The sequence below is a fragment of the Dromaius novaehollandiae genome, chromosome 12 (assembly GCF_036370855.1).
Source record: "Dromaius novaehollandiae isolate bDroNov1 chromosome 12, bDroNov1.hap1, whole genome shotgun sequence".
NCBI lineage: Eukaryota > Metazoa > Chordata > Aves > Casuariiformes > Dromaiidae > Dromaius > Dromaius novaehollandiae.
The window spans coordinates 12580934-12602220 of record NC_088109.1 but is presented as its reverse complement, the minus strand read 5'-3'; the positions used below and the strand labels follow the sequence as shown (position 1 = coordinate 12602220).

Sequence of the window (21287 nt, the reverse complement as noted above, 5' to 3'; positions counted from 1 at the left end):
TGCCCAACGCCCCTTGTTCCCGCACTCTGCCGCCGAATGTGACTGCCACCGGCTCTCACCCAGCCTCGGTTCCCCTGATGGTGGCAGATGTTCCCGTATCAATTATCGTTAATGTAAACGAGGGGGGTGGGGAGAATGCATGCTGCCCACTAATTTGGGGTTTGGCTGCCAGCAAGCCCTCCCCGGGTGGGCGCCAGGCGAGCGCAGAGCCCAAGTGCGGAAACACATCTGGCAGCCCCCAAACCACCCACGTGGCCAGTGGTCGCTGCAGTGGGCCAGCACATCCCTCCCAGCACTGTCACCAATGCAGACGTGGGGCCTGGCCACCACCCGGGCAGCTGCACGGCAGGGCAGAGCACGCCAGGCTCGCGGCTGGGCGTGTTGTCACCCCGGCCTCTGCTGCCCCCTCTGCCCCGAGAACCGGCCTCGGCTGCGCAGTTGGGTTGCTCTACAGCTCTGGACCACCACAGAAAATGCCAGGTGGCCCCCAAAGTGGTGGCCAGCGCAGCTTGGCACGCGCCGTAAAGAAGTTTGTGTGGTGCTTGTGCAATGCTGAGAGCCGACATCTGGTGGGTGTGGATTTCTAAGCCTCTAAAGAAGCTGGTGCATTAATTTATAAACTCCGTAGGATTCCTGAAGATGGGTAATCTGCGACTGTTAACTCCTGAGCCGCCACGAAACGCCTCCGGCTCAGCCCGACCAGCAGCAGCGCTCACCAGGACGGAGCCCTGCCAGCCTGCACCGTGCAGTGCCCTGCAGTGATTTACGGTCCCCCCGCCACGCTGCTGCTGGGCCCTGCTGGAGACGCGTCCGAGCCCTCCCGGCACTATTAGTGTAACGACAAGGGGCAGAGCAGTCCCTGACCCTGCACGCGGCACCGACTGCTCAGTAACAGCCAGCACTGTGACCTACTTTGGGGAAACGCACGTCCCGGCTTGCAGGCTGGTATCGGACCACCGAAGACAAGGCGCTGCTGTTTCTGCTCCACGGGCAAAGGGGCTTCCAGCGGAAACCAGGGCTAGCACGGCCCACCGCACCCGCGAAACACCCATCGCTCCCAGTAAAGGGCAGGCAGCATGAAGACCCACATGCCACGGAAACCTGCCAGGTTAACGGGAGCCTCCACCACTGGCTTGATTGCACATCCCCTCTTTAAACGCGGGATTTGCCATCAAGAAACCCAATCGGTAGAAAGGCATTGCTTTTAAAAAATTATGAAGGCTTTCAAGTTTATTTGTTCTAATTATCCAGCTGACGGCTCAGGGGAGGATGAGGAAACCATCGGGGTATTACTGCCACAAAATAGTTGTAATTAAATCATTCCAGACAATAAAACAAAGGCGCAGGTCACAGACAGTGGATCGCTTCCCCTGCGCCAGCCCCCCCAACACCCGTCAGGGCCACGCGGCAATAGAAGCACGCTGATACGAGGAGATACCGGGCTAATAATGGCCCATTATGTCTAACGAAAACGCAAGCGTGTTATCTGCGCCTGTCACCCGCGCTCGGAACGGGAACTGCTGAACAGGCTCGGGGATAATGAGTTTACAGAGGCAATGCCGTTCGATTCCCTGCGATGTGCTAAGGCCCTTCGCGGCAGCAAGCGCAGCTCCCTGGCGGGCTGCTCCCGAGCCCCCCCTGCCACAGCAACGGTGGCGTGGATGGGATCTGCTCACCAGCCTGCTGCGGGTCCCACACTGCAACATGAACCCCCAACTCGTGAGCCACCCCTGCCTGGGACTGTGAAGGCACAGTGCCCCCCCCCCCCCCCACCAGCCCCCAAATCCAGTACAGACAGCAAGTGCTGCTCTCTTTGCAGGGAGAAGCACTGAGCATCAGGAGAGCCATGCTCCAGCTCCAAAACACCTCCTCCCTGGCCCCATGCACTTGTGGGGTGTCAGAGGCAGGTTTAGGGGGGCTGGGAAGAACCAGGGAGCTCAGAGCACCCAGGAGCACCAGAGCTGCTGTGCTGGCATCTCGTCACACCGAGAAGCCACAAGTCAGGAACACCGGAGGCACTGGCAAAGCAGCAGGGAGCGAGGATGGGACCCTGGGACCTGGGCTGTGACCTTGGGACCCAGGGGTATTTTGGCAGGCGTTTGACACAGTCCCGATGCTTGGCACCACGTGGCCAGCTCCTCCTGACACACAGCGAGGAGCAGAGACAGATTTGCCTGCTGTCCTCCCTGCACACCTGGAGCTGAGAGGGGGCTTTAACAAGCACCGCTGCCCTCCCACCCCACGCCGCGGCCCCCAGAGCAGCGCGTGCAGGGCTGCAGTTTGGGAACAGGCACACATCTAACATCCGCAGCCAAAACGTGATTCATTAGCACTCGATACAGACCATTAAATCCTTGCAGCGTGGGCTCGCCGGCTTGGCAGCTTCGCTGGGAGCCAGCTGAGGCTGCGCGTGCAGAGCAGAAAGCAAAGCGCTCGGGAGTCCAGCTCCGCTAAACCCTTCGGCTTGAGTGGAGGTGCTTGGGGGGCCCACGCTGCCGCCCGGTCCCGTGGAGCTCTCGCCCCGCAGAGGCTCCTGCCCTCCCGTCCCGGCGGGCAGCACCTCCTCGTCCTCCAGCGACGCGGTGGGCAGCGCAGTGCTAGCAGCTGGGGCGGCAGGCCCACGCATGGGAAAGCTGAGGCTGCAGCTGCCGCTCGAGGATCTGCACCCAGTGCTTTGCCTTTGCAGGCAGCAGGTGCCCAGCCAACCCCCAGCCCTTCGGTCCCCGCACGACAGGATGGGGCAGGTAGGACCACATTCACAGAAGCCCAGTTTAAGACATTTTTATTCCTCTGCATGTTACACTTAGTGTTTAAGAAAATACAGGATCCCTTTTGACATTCATACATTTTTACAGGGAAAAAATAGGTTTCTCTACGAGGGTGGTTATTAAGCTTTAGGTGTTCCTGGGCTGACCTGGGAGCATCCTCACCCCCTGGCTGCCAGGCCAATCCCCTCCATTCCTGAGCCTCGCTGCCCCAGCACCCAGAGCCCAGGCCTGCAGGGCAGAGCTCAGGTGTCATTTCCACAAGCTAAGAATACCATGCCCACTATTTCCAGTACTTCCAGTTCCACTTTCCAATGGCTCCTACACAGGATACTGCAAAGGAACAGCTGGGGACAGGGAGTGACCAGACTGCGCACAAGAATATCTAATTGATCCACGTTAGTTTGTGACTGTAGCTGTAACAAGGAAACAGGTTAATCCTGTTTGCTAGAAACCTAGAAGAAATATAAATGGTTCCCCACACTCGTGCATAGTCACAACAGAGCTACTGGACACCAGGCTCAGGCTGCCTCTGAGCACTGCCACGTGGAGAGAAAGGACAGCGAGGCAGAGCCACTACAAAGCTCAAGGCAAGAAATCCACACGCTTTACAAACAGAGCCCCTGCCACAGACAACCCCTCTGCTCCGGGCCCCGGGGCAGCGCTGCTAGAGAGGCGGCAAGCTGCAGCTCTCACGTGGCAGGACACGTCTCTGCATCACGTCCGGGCCGAAGGCTTCCTAAGAGAGCTGCATCACCCAGGCAAATGTTGGTTCTAGGCAGCCAGAGTGTGCGAGAAATTCAGATTTAAACGTCACTACAGAAAGCAGATTGAAAAAAGCAGCTGCTGGGATAAGACCTAAGACCCTAGGTGGACTGTAACCTAGAATCGAAGCTGAGAGCCAGGAGGGCACGAAAGGCTCACCAGGCAAGGCGTTAGACAGCGAGCGAGCTACCTCCCTTGGCAGGGCTGCAGCACATTGGCACTAGCAGCAGAAAACAAAACAGATGTTACGAAAGCTTCTTCCAAGCACCAGCGGACTCCACTTGGTCACTGCAGGGAGAGATGCACATGGAAAAGAAGTGATACCCTAAGGCAAAGGCCTTTCGCTCCAGGACCTCAGGACACCAGCGCAGCTAAACGCACACAGCCATCCCGACTGCCAAGTCCCTCACAAGCTCTCTGCCCTTCTGTCAGCACCAGCTGGTTAAATACCCTCCTGTCCCAAGTCTTGTACGCAAGCCTCGAGCTAGCGCCCAACCCCGTTCTGCCCACGCTAACGTCCCCAGAGCACCAGGCCCTGGGGGCACCCCATGCTCCTCCTGCCGCTGGCATTTCTAAAGGGCTATGAACACTCTGTCCAAACCTTAGGCCTCGCACGGAGGAATATAAGGTATGAGCTGTACTGGAAGGGAATGGGGAGAAAGTGTCAACAAGAGACGTCTTTGATCCAAGTGGTTCAAGCTCCAGTCCAAGCCAAGGAGCGGTTAGCTGGTACCCGGAGAGATTTCTGGAAACTCTTTATAAATTTCCAAGATGATCAGTTTGTCCATCTGGCACTGCTGCCCCTCCTCCTCCTCTCCTAGGATGCGCTGCAAGATGCCCTGCAGGTCAGAGAGGCGGTGCTGGTGCTGCAGATACGGCGTGGAGCGGATGATGGCGTGCATCAGAGACAGATACTCCATCCTCAGCTGCCAAGTGGGAGGGGAGAAAAAACACAGAGCACGATGAAAGATTTAAAGTGAGATAAACAAGCATGCCAGCCTCCATTACAGCATGAGCAGGGGAACAGCTGCTGCTGTGTGACCAGCCAGAGAGCAACTCCAAAGGCACCTGCTTTTCCTTAAGACTCATTAGCAGCTTTGGAATACTGCACTTTTCCCAAAGCAACTAACACTCTTCTTTACCCGCTCTCACACGTAAGTGCTTCCCCTGCCCCTTGCAGCACCAAAACTAAGAGATCCCACTCTACTTCTACCACTCACAGAGTGGCTCTTTTCTCAAAGGTCCCTGGAGAGGAGGGAGCAGACCACCAGAAGCCTGGCAGATCTTTCTTCAGGCACACTTTTCTACTGCTGTGTGCCAAGGCAGGATAAATCTCCCCTTCCTCCTCATCCCCCAAGGTAGATTTGGGCACCCAGAAATGTTCTGCCCACCCCACACTCCAGTCTTGCCTGCACCAAGCAGGCCCCATGGAGGGCAGAGTTACTTTGGGGATTGCTCCTTTTCAGAGCCTCAGTGAGCCCGGGGGTTCCTGTGAGCACCTTGTCTCCAGGGGAGAGATCAGCGATCTGCCGCACCAAGATGTCTATCAGGACCATCATGTCCGTGTGGTAGAAGATGCTGGCAGTATCCTTGCTGGCAAAGATGTCCTGCAGAAACTTCAGCACTGAGTGTGGTGGCTGAGGCTGATGCTTGAAGATGCAAACTGGATCGTCTGCGGGTGGCAGAGAGGCTGCGTTAAGCCCAACACTCCCCGTTGCCCATCTCCGCCACCTTCGGCACAAATCCCTTCATTAGACTACTGAGGTTTTGGAGGGGATGCTGCCCTGGCCTTGGCCAGCTGCTCCTGCCTGTGGCTAGCTTTCGTGGATGCTGCTGGAGTGCCTTGCATGAAGCTGCATAATCAGGATGGCAGCTCTGCAGGGCACCAAGCCGAGACCAAACTCATTAGCATTAGCATTAATCATTGTGTTTCACCTAACATCCCAGGTGAAAGCTCATTAGCACATCACCTCCCAGTGTCTCCCCTCCTTGTTCAACAGCTACCATTCATTTTCCCCCTGGTTTATTAAGTCTGGTCCAATGACCTCTCCGAACAGCCCACCAGTCCAGCAGAGCCTGTATCAGAAATGAGCTTTCACCATGGAGACCAGGCTAGTAGTGTCCGAGGAGCAAGAGAAGCAGCACCTCCAGGTTTAAACTGGACACAACATTCTGCTCTTTTCCAAAAGATGTCCCTGCAGACCCTAGGAGGGGCTCTGGGACACTGCAGGGCCCCCAACAGTTGTCAGGAAGGCAGGCGCAGGAGAAGTGTCTTCATTAGGTTGTGGTCCCCCCTCTTTCTTCCCCCAGCCCCTCACAGTAAGGTGATCCCTGTAGGGAATCTGGCAGTGAAGGGCTAAACAAAGGCTTTGGGAGGAGGCCAGACAGAAGAGCACTGAGATGTGGGCTGCCCTCAAGCTGATAGTGTGTGGAGACAGTGATTTGCAACCCCAAGGAGAACTAAAGCCAGAGTAAAAAGAGCTGCGAGCATCACAGGATGGGTTATTTATCAACAAATCAACAAAAGGAATCTAAGGCAGCTAGGCCTCCATGCTCCAGAAGGTATTAGAAAGCACAATAGTGGCACACAGCACAGGCAGAAATACCTGGCACTGCTCTGCCTGCAGAGCACTCCAGCTTTCTAACAATCTGCTTTGCAAAAGCTCTACACATACAGCGGATTTCGCTCTACGCCTGGAGCACGCACAAAGCTAACCCTCTGCTGGCAATTTTGGAACGGGAAGTTTCTCTCAAAGCGGCATTTCTCAAGGCAAGAACTGGCTCTGGCTGCCAGAGCAGCCGATGGCCAACACGGGTGGCAGGCAGGGTTTGTGGCCAGCGCTGATGGAGCCCTGTTTGCCCAAGAACAGAAGTGGCATGGGACCAAACCAGCTTCCCTCCCAGGCAAGAGCTCGCCCTCATTGCAGGTGGCCATACTGTGAGACCGGGCTGATCTGACAAGGGGCCCGACGAGAGCTCCTCGGCTAGCTGCCGCCCTGACAGCGTGCCCCTGCGGGAGTGCCAGGCTCGTCTCTCTAGCGCGCAGTCACCGTGAGCTGCACCCCCTGCGAGGAAGGTAACAGTGCTGCAGGAACTCACCTCCCCTGTTCAGCAGCAGCAGTAGCTTTTCTGTGAAAGTCTTGACATTGGAGTGCTTGCTTATTGTCGTCATGATCACACTATGTTCTGGAACTAAGGGAAGAAACCTGCTTAGCAGATTTGTTTGCTGAAGACCACACTAACAGAAAAAGGGCAGGCTCCTATTTCACACTACTGCTCTGGGGAGCTTTGGGCATCACAGTCTCAGAGTGCTAAGAAGGGTTTCAGCCCCAAAGATGGGGCAGGCAGGGAGAGGGAAGGATACGGAAAGTGAAACAAGTTTGGAAACGCTGCATTAAACACTTAGGACTTCATGCTTTCTACATGCATCTGGTTTGTATGGGAACACCAATCCAGCAAGCCAAAGGAGACTCTGAAATACCTTACAAGGACTTTATATTCCGAAACATGACTTCCAGCTCTTAGAAACCAAAGGCTCCTGTCTAGTATCTTCATACGAGCAGTGGCCCACTGGAATTTATCACCTTGCAAGCTCTTCTAGGAAATAAGGCCAGCTTCCAAGAACACACCAGAAGGGAACAGTACTTCTTCCCCACGCTCAGCACAGGGCAGTGCAAAAGGAGGTGCTGAAGAATTTCTTCTACAAAATGTTCCCTAATCTGTTTTGGGGATGATTTCTTGTAACTAAAATATGTTCATCCTAGCAGACTCTATGCACACGCATACATGTGTGTATGTGTGCACACCTGGAAGCATCCAAACAGCAAAGTGTGGCTATATCCTCTGTCATAATCGGTGACCCTATAATATTTCATAGGCTGTGAAGCACTTTAGGATCCTTCACATTGAAAGGCATCAATATAATAATAGTTTTTAGGAGTTTTTGAACTAATGCTGCACCATTGAACTGTAAGATAAATAGATTTGGTAGACAGAGAAATAAAAATCCAACTAGCTAATAAGGAACCTGAACATCATTCAACAATTTCTTAGCATCAGCAAACAAGTCACTACTTTCAGCTACACCCCAGGTGCGCAAATATCCCCCAGAAACACACTGCCTGTCATGCATTATTGCCTAATTACTGCAGCCAGCAAGTGTACGGTAATAGTGAGAAAAGGTAATGAATGAAAGCAGCAGAGACTATACTTAATCAGTCTTCATGCAATCAACTTTCACATTAAATTAGAAACTTTCACATAAATTGTAATGAAGCACAACTCCAAAGTAACAGGCGAGTTACTGGACACTCCTTGCTGCTTTATCCTCCCCTCTCTCCCGACGCCAAGGAAAAAGGCATCCAGCAGAACAAGAAGTAGTAATTAACTAAAGACAATTGGAGCAACAAGAGCTTGCAAACACATCCATGACTAAAAAGGGGCCTCTCTTAACAGGACGTAGCACTACTCTCCCATCTTTCAACATCAGGTTTCAAAACTCCCGGGCAGCCCTGGCAGGGAGAGGGCGAATTCCCTTCCTGGAGACCAGATGTTTTGCTTTTCTTAAGGGGCTCAGCAGGAATGGGAAGATGGAGAATGAGGGAAGGCGGGAGAAAGCGCAGCGGAGGCTAAGGCTGAAGAGCCTGTCTGCAACGCATGGGCATCGAATGAGGTTTGAGAGGAGCAGCTGGGTAAACAGAAGGTTTGTCAAGAGCTACAGAAGGCAGGACTTGTCTTTCTGGACTGATACTGAGAAATGCCCACTGAAGCATTTTCTCTTCCAAATCAGCTGGGCCTAGAGTTAACCCCCATGCATGCTTGCAAGCACAGTCCAGCAATTGCTTTGGTACAGCAGAGTGCAAATGTGAAGAGAAATCCACCCAGCTTCACTGAGGTGCTGTGCCTCAATGGGTCAGTTGGTTGGACATGAGGTCTCTGGCTATTTTCTCCCTCTAGAGTTTTGTCCAATATTTAGGCAAGCAGAAGCTTTGGGACAAACACAGCATATTGCCAGAGTGTAAGGGAAGTGGACAAGTTATCACAGCACCCTCGAGGTCCCAGTAAGATCCCATAGGCCCATTCCTTGCACCCTCCCGCTGCAGAGTGCTGAAAGCCCGCCAAGGAAGAGCAGCGCCACACTGACCTGGAATGTGGAGGTTGAAGGCCAGAAGGACATTGACAAATAAGTCGGGCAGCTGGTCGGTGGTGTCTGAGGGCAGCCCGTCCTCAATGACATCCAGCAGGAACTGCACAAACTGTGAGTTGAGATGCTCTTCACATGAAGAAAGAGGAAAGTATACATTACAATGAGAACAAACCAACGGACCAACCAAGGCACTTCTCTCTGCTTTTATGCTTAAAAAACATTAGTGGAGTGCCAGTTTCAGCCACCAGGGAATTAGCCACCCTGCAAGTGGACTAGACGAACAACTGAAGTGTCTCTGTGCCAAAGACAAGCGGCTCAGAGCACTATCCACAGTTCAGAGAAATGCTGGAAGTAGATCCCCCACTGGGGATTTTTTCTGGGGTTAAAATCCCAAATTCTGCTCTAGTTGCTGTTTCAGCATCACCACCACCAGTGAAGCCTTCAGTAGGAAGAGATTTATATTCTTGACCACCGGTTTAATCCATCTATTTTAAAACAAACAATCATCCAGATCATTAGTAATAACTCATTTTTCAATTTTGCTACTAGGAAAGCTCAGGAGCCCATGCAAATAAGTCCTCCTGCAGGAAATAATTGCCAGGGTTATATGAGGAGAGATAGCGAGAGATGAGGAGATTCACTCCTTGGTCCCTGCTGTACCAGCTTAAATCTTGCATGTGTTTATCAGGAAGGTAAGTGAAGCTGCAGAGGAGATGCCTATAAAATCCTCTACTGTGTTTCCAGGAAAACTTAGTCCAGAGCGTCCCAAATATTGGGAACACAACATGGACAGGGGAAAAAAGCAGGCAGAGATTGCTTTCCAGCTGAAGGTAGAATGAAAGGACAAAGGATGAAACAAGCAGCTCTGGCACATTTGCACCTCCCTGTTGATTGCAATACTCTCCACTTTCACTAAGAGCTTGAAATACATAGGGCTGCACCATCCTGTCAAAAGTGAGAGCAGGAACAGGCCATATTATGCACCTGATAGCTTAAGAGGGCTTTCATGGAGCGATCCAGGCTCTCAGTCTCGTCAGCAGACAGAACGTCTCTGAGGTAAATAAGAGGTGCACATTTTAGTGCAGGGCAGGGGTAAAACAAAATATCTGTGACAAGCATACAGCTTAGGCACAGCAGCTTCTTTTGCAGCATGACATCTGTCGCCTGCTGTTCCAACACAGATTTGTGTTGCTCTTTCTGAAAGTGTAGCATCTTTAGCTCAGTATTGCAGCAGCCAGGCTTTGCTGGTAAAGAGTGGACCCTACTCTTGCCTTGCTTGTGCGGGGCTCCCCCAGCCATCCCACCCTGGCCCCCAGGAAAGCTCCTCCTCTCCCCACTGCCCGTCTACACACCTAACAGGTCCCACCACCAGCTCTCCCATCGTGCCAAGCCTTTGCTGCTCACCGTAGTGATGATATGGCAGCGGCTCCCCCATGGAGAATATCATTGCCAGCACCAGTGCAGAATAGCACATCTTTTGATGATCTGCAAGGTAAACACAGAGGTCCAGCCATTAATTCTTCTAAGGTTGCAAAACTCTATCCCTCAGTGATACCTGGAAAGTCACACAGTTAAGTCATATTTAGCACCTATTAGACTGCTCTTCAGTCCTGTATTTACTGAACCATAAGGATGTTTCCCCCCTCCAGACTCTTTAAACTCATGCTTTCTGCACCATGTGTTTCCAAATTGATTTGAGGATAATCACAACAAAAATTCTCAATTTTTTCCCCTCCACTTAAGAGGATCTGGGCAAACTTGATGTGACTAATTAAAAACCTCTCCAGCACAGTCCCAGGACACATCCCAGAGTTATGTAATTACCAAACCCAGAAAAAGCATCCATCTGGCCACCTTGAAATAGTGCCTGTTCCAACTAATACCACCCCCGGACAGCTATGCTGCTTGTTACCATTGCTGCACTGTTCTACTTTCGCTACGTCAGCTGTGCCTCGAGGTATAGAAAGTCTCTGGGGAGACCGGATCACTGTTCATGACTCCAGCTGTGCATCCGCCCACTTCCCAGGCCACATGTGTCTCCTGCATTAATATGTCCCACTGCCTGCTAGTCCAACACAATTTTTGCTGGCAGCAGCTATATGTGAATACTCCACAGAACCACAGTGCTGCCTTTCCTGAATCTTAATTAATGGATACACTTCAGTAGATATTCACAAAGTCACAGAACAGGATCTGTGTTATAACAACAAGCAGCCTCCATCCAGTTCAGTGAGTCTGAAGATTATAGGAAAATAAGTATTAATTTTATAAAGCAAGGTACCACACACACAGGCTAAATAAAGTTCAGTTACATCTGCCTGAAAGAGTCCAGGACACTTGTTACAAGAAAACTGAGGGTTTCTTTATAAAGACTGACCAAAACAGTACTACTTTTTAATTAGTTTAAAAATATATATGTATTTCCCTTCAATGTATGATGCTTCTCACTACAGTACTGCTTCCCAGCAAGACACCTGCTTGTTTCAGTTCCCTCGCCAATCCTTTAAGACATTGCATTTCTCTTTGCACATATCAATCCATCTCTAAGCACCTGCACCCTCCAGTTTGCTTTGCGCAGACTGCTGCCTTCATTGTTACTGGATAATCCTGGTTTTGGCCAAAGGACTGGCATCGCTTGGCAGCTCACAGGTTTACTGTTAGCACAACGGAGAACAGGCTAGACAATCATTCCAGCCTAATACCCCCAAAAAGTCAGCTCTGTAAGCAAGACCTCTATAAACAAAGTACATGCACACTTTGTCAAAGCTCTGCAATACACGTAAGTTGTCAAATAGCAAAAACCTTGAGTAAAGGTGTGTTTAGATCATTTGGTGCTTCAGCAGAGATACTACAGCATTAACAAGATTAAGACTTTCTCTGAGAGCAGTCTAGACCATGTGGCAGCAAAAGAAAACTGGAACCTGCTGTTTACTCACAATATAAAAGCTGGGGAGGACATTTAATGACTTAAATATAATTCCTACTTACATAAGGAGCTCTCAGCTAGAAGGTGTCAGTGATGCCAAAGCTCACTGTAACAGGAGAAGAATCTGACGTGCATTCAGGTAATGGGAACATGCACAGTTAGAGCAGACAGGTAAGAAATGCTTCTAGGCATAACCAACCACCAACCATCTACATCTGGGAAAACCTCTTGTCTGGCTATGTTCTTTCATAATTGTTTGCTACATGATTTCTTCATACTTTCCTCCAAGGCACCTGGAGCTGGCTATCAGAGGCAGGATGCTACAATAGGTAGATATAGGGACCTGCTGTCCCCACGTTCCTAATAAGGCTTTCAGAAACTAAACATTCTCTCTCATCACATCAGGAGCAATGAGATAACAATCGGAGAGCTGAAAGCCAGTGATAAACATGTGGTTGTAGCAAATATGGAGCAAGAGATTAATTAGACATGGGAGGGTAGTTTAACATGTCCTTGGCCCATCTGCTATGAACTAACGTCCATTCATCTTGGGTGACAGCAAACTCCACTACTAGATGGCAAATCTTGCCAGATTTGCCTAAAGTCAAAGGATGCTGAAAAGCGGAGTCAGAACGCTGAACTGGGAGCAAATGCAGATCAACCCAGTGCACTCGCTCAGCACAGAATCTGCAAGTTTTTGGAGTTCCTACTGCAGCAAGAATTCCCCCTTGGCTGAGTCCTTCAGCATGCTAGCATCATGCTGAAGCACAGAGTAATTGCCATTCAAAGCACAGCTTTCCCCCCCACCTTTCAGAGTGGTACCAGTATCTGCAAGAAAATAAATAGCATTACTACAGTTCTTCTGAAGGAATACACAATGGCAATGCACCAGAGAGACTCTGCTGATGTCAGACTGATAAGAATCACTCAACGGGCTATGAAGAGCAGAGAAGATGAGGCTGTTTGCCCACTGGCCTGTACTTCTGAACCTTGCTGAGGTACTGGTAAGAAAGCTGATATTATATATGAAAGGAATTTCTCAGAGGCCTTCAAAGACTTTGCTTTCCACCTCTAAATACAGCAGTGCAAGATCATGGCACTGGAAGCAGAGGCAACTGTCTACAACTCAAGCAAAGAGAGCCTGACAGCTGACTTGTACACTGAACTGCAACAGGGGAGAGCCGCGATTACAGAGTGGATTATCCCCGTCTGTTTTCTTTGGAATTGTTCTGGCTAATTCTGCCTTGCTGTGTCTTATTATAAGCTCTTCTAACACACTGATAGATGTGCAAGCCAGCCACATCAGAGGGAAGTGGCTGTCCAGAAGCAATAAAACCCAAGCATCTGGCAGAAGAACTGGACAGCAGCCAACACGCCTGCATCAATCCCAGGGTAAAGTGCCTCCTCATCAAAGGCACCCACAATCCACGCGCACAGCTTCAGCCTCAAGTGTTCTTCTATAACAAGCCCGGAGGGACCCCACAGAGTTTCTGCAGCCAGTTCAACCATCCCTACGTGTTTAGTGCTGGCACTGATTGCTCTGGCCCCTGCCATCTGCAGAAGGGATTAGCTATTCCATGGTATGTCACGGATCAGCTGCTATTCCCCAGTTTCTAGTACCAAAATAAGCTCAAGTCACTGCAGGATTCAAGGTCATGTTTTCGTGCAAGGTACTGCTTGCCATTTGGTGGCGTGACACGAAAGGACTAGAATGGTAGGAGGGAACTGCTAACGGCTTCAAACACCTCTGAAGGGCAGATACGTCCGGGGCAAGGATGGCTACTTCTCTGTAACCCTGCTGCTAAGGCCAAGGGGACTGAATGCTCCGCAGATGACATTCCTGTGACAAGCCTTCTGCAGTAGGCTCCATTTTCATCCCTCCCATGCCCCAATCCAGACACCCAATTAGCCCCACTGGTCCTGTCCCCAGCACAGGTGGTTTGGCACCATCTGGAGTAGGGTGCTGCGGACTTCTATTCTGGACATCTAACGTGCGTTCGTGGAAATTTACTTGGCTCAAGTGAAACGGATGGGATGGTCCCTTTCCTGAGCAGACACATTAATCCCTACACAGTCCCATCACCAGGTTACGCTTCTCTGTGACTCAGTGACATTCACAGCAAACCAACGGGGAATAGCAGCGAGATGCCAAATACTGGCGCTCTTTTGGTTTGATGCACAAGGTTACGCAACAACTACTTTAGTTGTGGGTCAAGATTAAAACAAAACCATGGACTTTCAGTATCCCTTTAAAGAAAAATGGCCACCGCTGTTACTGGTGGCCTACAGGCTGATTTCAATTTGGAAAGCAAAGGTATGACTGCCCAGGGTCACGCACGCACGAGAGGCTGGGAAAGTAATGCCAGGGGAGTATTACTGCACGTTCACCTTGCTCTTACACTCTTCCCTCAACATCTGCTCCTGGCTGCTATGAGGTAACAGGTACTGGGCTAAGCAGGATCTTTGGGGGACAATATTAACAAAATCTGTCCCCACCACCACCACCAAGTCTTCCCATGGACCTCAAAGGACAGGAAGGGGGTTCCTGTTAAATAGTTAGGACAATCATGTCACCAAAGAGTAGGAGCACAAAACAGAAGGAAAATGAGGGCAGAGCTGCAGAAAGCAGAAACTGGGCACACAAAGCCAGGCCATACAGCAGTGTGCCCGCACAGCTCAAGGAGAGGAACAAGGCATCGCTCACCCCTTTCTCACCCTACTTCACCCTGGCCAAAGCCAAGCCACAAACCGGTCCAGGAGGCTTTGGCTCCCTGCCTTCCAGGGCAGGGGGCCCCCTTACACCGCTGCAAAGATAGCTGAGGGACACACCACCGTTCCTCCCTCCTCAGCATGCAGCGGGTCAGAACTGGAGCCTGATCTTAAGCAGAAAACTTGTTGGCAGGTGCCCCCCAGAGCCCTGCAGGTGTGTGCTCCCACAAGGAGCCAGCAAAAAACTGCCAGGGGACGAGCAAGTCACAGTAACCTGACCACATGTGCTTGCAGCTTAGCCCAATAGCGAAGCAGAACACATTCATGTGAGGCGCCCCGGGAGAGGCCACATTATCAGATGAGAAGCAACTAATGTAAGGCTACTGCTGTTTGCAATCAGCTTTCCACAATCCTAAAGCCAGGAAGAAAGGAAAGCCACAGTGACTAAACTAATGCTGCAGCTGCCCATGCTGACAAGGCCTTCCCCCACCTTGCACTGAAAGTTGGGCTGAACACTAATCAGGCACAGAAGCAATGCTAAAGCTGGTGGGCTGAGAAGGGATTATGTCCGTTCTTCATCTTCAGCTTCTAGAAGTGCAACTGGTTGGAAAAAGGAGCTCCATACTGAGTGGAGGACGCTTACTGACCACGACCACAATTTTGTTAACAGCTCTAGCATTATCATCCCCCACGGTACAACTGGCAGAGGGAAGGTCATTTCCTTTTAACCAGTACACTTCTCATTTATCAGCAAGAAACACCTCCAAGACCTGGTGTAGAGTGCAGAGAAAAACTGCCTATAAGAGGCTGCAGAGATCTTCCTTGAGATCTGCAGATGTCTTCTGAAAGCAGTAAGAAACACATCTGAACAGCTTTAAGACTTCTACAAGAGGCAATATAGATGAATAAAGGCATGTTCAAGAGCTAAAGCACCTTGAACCACTAGGCTGAAATATCCCCTTCCTCGCATGCATTCACCACTTATGCCTGTGATAACCTGAGGGAGGATAACTTTAAAAACAGACACATTTCTTCCTGGAGCACTGGGCACGTGGAACAGGCAGGCAGTGACAGGACAGCAGTGCTGCTGTAAACAGTCTAATGGAAAGACATACCCCTGAGGATCGGGGTCCTAGGGCAGCCTGTTGGCTCCAGCTTACCTTGTGTGTGAGTCTGCATGTCACGGGCCAGCTCCATTGGCAGCACAGAGTTTACAAGTGTTGAGATAACTGCAGCATCCAAGTTGCACATTGCTCCAAAGCACTTCAACAGTAGCAGTCGTAACGGCACCCTGTGTTCCTGCAAAAACAGTTCATTAGACCAAATGATGTCCCAGATGAGGGCTTGCTCTAAGGTGGAGGCCACCTGGCTAGCTGCCCCTGCTGTTGGGAAAGCTACAGGCCATCCCAGGGTAAAAGTAAAAACAGAAGCTCTGCTAGCTTTTAACAACAACCTAGGAGTCCTTTTGAGATAACGTTCACACCTAGACTGGCAGGAGGTCACTACCACATGCGGTCAGAGGGCATGCTGCAGCAAGAGCTCAGATCTGAAATGCCATGTCTCATCTGATGACAATGATACAGATCAACAACCCATCCCCAGCCCTCTTCAGCATCTGATAGTGGCTCTTCACATCCTGTTCATTAACTGTGAAGCTCTTGGGTTTGTGCTGTGAGCGCAGGCTGTTAACGAGAAAGTATCAGGGCCTGCTAGGCAGGATCCCAGCAAAGACCATGCTCAACCTGCAGCTTCTATGCAGGAGCTCTGGCATGGTGTAACCTTCATGCTCCAGCCCCAGCCAACAAAGCCAGTGTTCAGATAAGGAAAGCGAGCCAAGCTCTAGCCCTGAATGCCACGGTGGCCAGGTAAGAGACCCAACTGCTCTGTGTCTGGTCAGGCGTCCCTGAAATCCTGGTCAAAGAACAGCACACAGCAAAAGTCAGCAGACACCATAACACCTAGCCTGCCTTCCCACTGCTCGCAAATATGCTACAGCCCCTAATGCCCAGCTGTGGGTCCAGACACAGAAGTGCCAGATTGAAAACTAAATGCAACAAGGCTTGATGTGCTGTAGCTGGGGGACTGGGGGGCAAGCTGGGGGCAAGCTTCCAACCCATGGCACAGTCCTACAACAGTCAGTCCCAGGAAGGAGAGGCAAAGCAGCATTTCATAGGCATTGAAGGCAAAACTTCCATTTCTTCCTCTGAATACTGATTTGCTTCCTCACTCCCAAGGCTTCTACTCACAACCTACTTTCCAAAGCAAAGCTATTTACTAATGCACAGGAGTGCATCAATTAAAAGAGGAGCAGTCACAGCCTGTCAGCTTTCCCAAGGCATCCTCGGAAATCCTTCCTCTAGACATTAAAGATGCTGATTCTGGCCCTCAGTGGAGCTAATAAAAGCAGCAAGCTTTACCGTTCACAGTGCTAGCTACTGCTCAAGTCTAGCATTCTCTACTCCTCCATACAACTTGCATGCATAACATGGCACTAGCCAGCATGCAAAAGGGACTTAGTAGAGCTTCATCTAGTTCATAGAACTGCCCTATCTGGGGGAAAAGCATTACATATATTCATCATAGTGACCCCACTCTTTTGCATCTTCACGGAAACCTCCAAAAGAAGAGATTTGATGCATTCTGCCACCTTACCATCTGATAATATGCCACAAGGGACAGAACTGATTCAAACTCATTCTTCTTGCACATTTTCTTGCAAACTTCTGGGTCTGCATCTGTCTGCAAACACAAATGAACAGGTCAGTCCAGAGACACATCAAAGAAGCAAGGCAGTTGCTGCAGAGACCTTGGGGCAAGGTAGTTCCTTTTAGATTTCCGTAGCCCCAGCCAAACCATCTTACAGAGAAACCGAAGCTGGACCATGAAGACAGCTCGAGAAAGGCCAGCCACCCTGGAGATTCTGTATCAAAGTGAATTCTTAAGAAACATCTTTGCCCTACACTGTTTCTTGGGCTGAAAACATCTAAAACCATGACCCGAGTAGTGCCTCGATGACTGCATCTTGCAGCCACACACAGCAACTCCAGTGCTGTTCCCATCCTGGGAACATCTCCCCTCACTCCCAAATTATGAGGAAACCTGTTGCACAAAATCCACCTCTCCTTTGTTCTGCAAGTCCCACAGCAAGAATGTAGGCCATGCGTTGAGATAAAGACACTAGCATTTGCAATGCAAAAATATTTGTTCTGCTTATGTCAGAACTGGAGAGAAACATAAAACAGGCGCAAGAGCAAACCCCACACTGCAACCCATAACCTAGATCATGTCACTGCTCTGAGTGACAGCTCCCATACCATCATGCTCCCCTTACACAGATGGGCTCGTATGTGCTAGAGACCGCACCGAGACAGTATTTCCCACCGCTGCTCACTATGGGGATGGACCTTTCCCATACCCACAAACCTGGTGAGATAGTTTATACTGCCTCACAAAAACAGCTTCAAAGCTCACTTTCAAGGCAACAAAAGAACTTTCATGTCTTTGCATTTAATGGGCCTCATCCCTCAGGTACTAGTTTGTATCAGGGCAGTGAGAACATAGCTTAGTCTACCTGGGCACACTGCATGCTTAAGAATACCGATATGTTAAGAGCCAGTTAAGAGTTAAGAGTCTGCTTTGAGAAGCCAACACAGAGCTTTGGAAGCTACGGTTTGATGCAGCTCCACACTGCACTTTCAACAAAGATCAGCAGCAAGGAGGGTATGACCAGACCACAGGAGGGAGTGCTCAGGGTATGGCATGGTCTCCGATACCGCCTGGCTTGCACACACAATCAGCCAAGGAAGAAGTTTAAAATGGGCCAAGGTGTGCAATGACCCTCACAGCAAACTTCTAGGTTTGCTGGAGAAGGTTGGATTTTTTTGGAGGCGAGGTTTTTTTCCTACAGGAGGTAAATACCACACCTACCATGAAGAACAGTCCTATAGTTCTTTTCAGAACAGCTTTGTAAGGTGGACTGGAATGCAGTCCAAGAGCTCTGCAGAGCCCACACAAAAGGAAAACACTTCACATCAATGGTGAGGGGTGTGCAAGAAGCCCATACCCTCAGAAACAGCAAATCTGATGGCAACACAAGGATGGAAGATGTCAGAAAAAAGAACTTCGCCAGGGGCTGTCTGCTTTGTTAGACCTACAAAGAAAGAAATTTACTCACCAGGATGCGAAGCAGCTCCTCCAGGTAACAGCAAATGACATTTTCATCCTCGTACAGTGCCCAGCTGCGCTGCTGAGCATCATCCTTATGCCTGGCCAGATCTGCGAAGATCACTTCCAGCCGCTGCTCATCATGGCAGACCTGCCCCGAGGGCAACCCAGAGCTCAGATTCTGCAAGATAAAAAAGCACCAGTTATAGGGGTCCTGACAATTAGCTGTTGTTTGGGTGACTGTTTAGCATAATCTCTGTTTCAGGACTGGCAGTGGACCTCACTCAGTCCAGAGCTGGCAGCAAACAGACAGTAAGTTTAAGACCCATGCATTGTTTCAACTTTCATACTTTTGGGGCATCTGTACCTGTTCCTTGCCTTGCAAAACTAATGCACTGAATGAATCAAACTGGACTCCAGCTCTCAAAACCAAGTGCCAGGAGCAGTGTGCGGTGAGAAAGCCTTTAAATCCAAGCTGTCGTCACTCCACTGGGAGGGTTAGCCACCTTCAGAAGATGTTAAAGAGCCTAGGAAACCTCGCTAAAAGAACAAAGCTACGTCTCCTTTTTCTTAGCGCCTGCAATAACCTGAAGCTGATCCAATGAAGCCAACGTTCCCACAGCCATGGGAATTCGTACCTGGGTCTTGTTTGGATCAGAAAACTGCAACTTAACACACACGTGCATCACAAGCTTTTCCACTTCCCTTAGCAGTAAACCAGAGCATGCTTGCAGAACACCACCAGCTGTTTCCCTGCGCTGCGGGGGTCCACGCTGAGTTAAGAGGAATGCCTGTTTCCTGCAAGGAACTTAAGACAAGAAGCCAATTCAAATGACTACAGCACTTGTGCACTTCAAAACATTTAAAAGAAAAACCCAAAATGCTAGGCCAGAGTACTACACTTAGTGCCAGCTAAACCTCCGTTCGTCCTTGCCGTGGAGCAGCGTAACAATGCTATTCTTCTTTTCCTCTTTTAGGAAATCAGTCCGCCCACAAGCACCGGGAACCCGAGCTCACCAAACACAAAGGTATTTATTACTCCTGCACAAACAGCGACCTCAGTAAAAGACGGGCTTCCTCCTGGGTGCAGGCAACTGACACATGTTCAGAAGCCCTTCAGTGGGCACACTGACTTGAGAAGTATAAACTGCAAAAAAGCAGCCTGAAAACGGGGAAAGTCAAACCCTCCTGGCATGGGGCATGAAACTCTAACAGGCTGCTCCTGAAGGCAACTCTGAGCACCCTCACCCAGCAAAACATGTGTGTCCCAGAACACAAAACTACCACTCTTTGGCATGACTGCCGCCTTACTGAAAGAATAACATTTATTTTCCCTCTTTCCTGCCCTCTCCTTCCAGTCTGAAAGGCGAATTAGATCATTGACTCAGGCACAAACATTGGCACAGTACTTTAAAAGCCAACTGTCTAATACTAGGTTTGCTATCTTCTGCGGTAAGTACAGGGACCAATTCATCTCAGGGTGTGCTGGTTCTGCCTCCCTTCAGACACAAGATCTCAATCACAGTCCACAGCAGCTCTGAAATTTGCAGTATAACATATACTAACTCAGCAAATCTTACTGCATATACTTCTTTCTCAGATTGCTTTCAACTGCAGCCACACCACCACCACCTTGTACCATGAAGGCTTCACCTTTCAGTTGCCTTTCCTAAAGTTTTCCTCTCCTTTGAGATACAGAGAGAAATAGTCAGACAGCAGTTAATTAGCTCTGCTAGCCACCCCAGTGTGAGAGTTAGGACAGCCTTCCAGGAGCCAAGCATATCAAATGAACTGCCTGCTTTCCTGAAAGCAGGGCAAAGGGAGGCGACCAGCACACAGAACTGGGCTGATTACAGGTGATTAGCTGAGGCACCATTAAGAGAGGTAAGGACTAATTTGCAGAAGCACTTAAATTATATACGAAGGGTTTGGAGGCAAAGACAGTAGACAGCAGGAGATCAATGAGGTAGAAGAGAATTTAGCTGAGAAATCCAAAACACAGGAATAACCTGCTCGCTGCAAGGTCAAACTCTTAATTTTTGGATAAAGCTGTCTTGCGATGTGCAGCGAGAAATCATTATCATTTAATGTAAAAAGACCTTTACCAGTACGGGTCTGGACAGCCTGCTATTGCACTGCATCTTCAACTCCTGAAAACCTCAAAAAGACTTCACCGTACCCTGGCACAGCTCCTTCCGACAGGCCAGCTGCGTGGCTGGTGGCCGCGAGCCTTTAAGCAGACTTCACATTACAAGCCAGAGCAGGACTGTTTTGTACCGGACAAACAAGCCTATGCTTTTTGTCAGGGACGATGCAAGCACAGTCCCACGCTGAGAGCATGACTGCACGTGCCATACCCACCTCAGGAGAGCGAAGTGCAGGAATACGGACCACTCCCGCGCATCTACGACCCCGCAGCCCTCTGTGGAGAAATGACTCCAAACCTATTAACTGTAATGTCTAATGTGCTTTATTAGAGACAGAATTGTTAGTAATTTGCTTCACAGTATTTGAGGTGCGAACTCATTAGGACTTTGATTCAGTGTTTCAATTATATAATAAAAAAAGTATTCTTGTTGTCACTGTTAATTACACGATCTTTGTCAGGCAGATAATGGAGGAGGGAACGTGCTGGCTTAACTTGAACATAAACCACAGTATGCTCTTAAGAAAACGCTGGTGAGCTGTGGATTGCCAAGCAGGTAACTAGGCTACCAGCAGTGCGCGAGAGGAAGAAGAGCTTTCAGTAGCGGAGCACAAAGGTAAGACAGTTTCCTGCAAAATGGTAATTTATCACTCAACCAGTGACGAT

The 21287-nt window shown here is 49.9% G+C and overlaps 1 protein-coding gene across 2 annotated transcripts in view; it reads right to left on the bottom strand.

The window, feature by feature from the left end:
• Nucleotides 1–2766: 2766 nt before the first annotated feature.
• Nucleotides 2767–21287, bottom strand: part of NCKIPSD (NCK interacting protein with SH3 domain) — a 58290-nt gene continuing 39769 nt past the window's right edge. The window contains exons 6-13 of one of the 2 annotated variants that reach the window (XM_026096261.2): nt 18486–18656; nt 16964–17050; nt 15472–15610; nt 10081–10161; nt 8674–8802; nt 6630–6722; nt 5030–5202; nt 2767–4456 (exon numbers count right to left, since the gene is read on the bottom strand). In XM_026096261.2, coding sequence (XP_025952046.2) covers nt 4253–4456; nt 5030–5202; nt 6630–6722; nt 8674–8802; nt 10081–10161; nt 15472–15610; nt 16964–17050; nt 18486–18656 — 1077 coding nt within the window. In that variant the 3' untranslated portion in view covers nt 2767–4252. The remainder of the gene's footprint in view (nt 4457–5029; nt 5203–6629; nt 6723–8673; nt 8803–10080; nt 10162–15471; nt 15611–16963; nt 17051–18485; nt 18657–21287) is intronic. The other variant, XM_064518965.1, reaches the window with a different exon arrangement.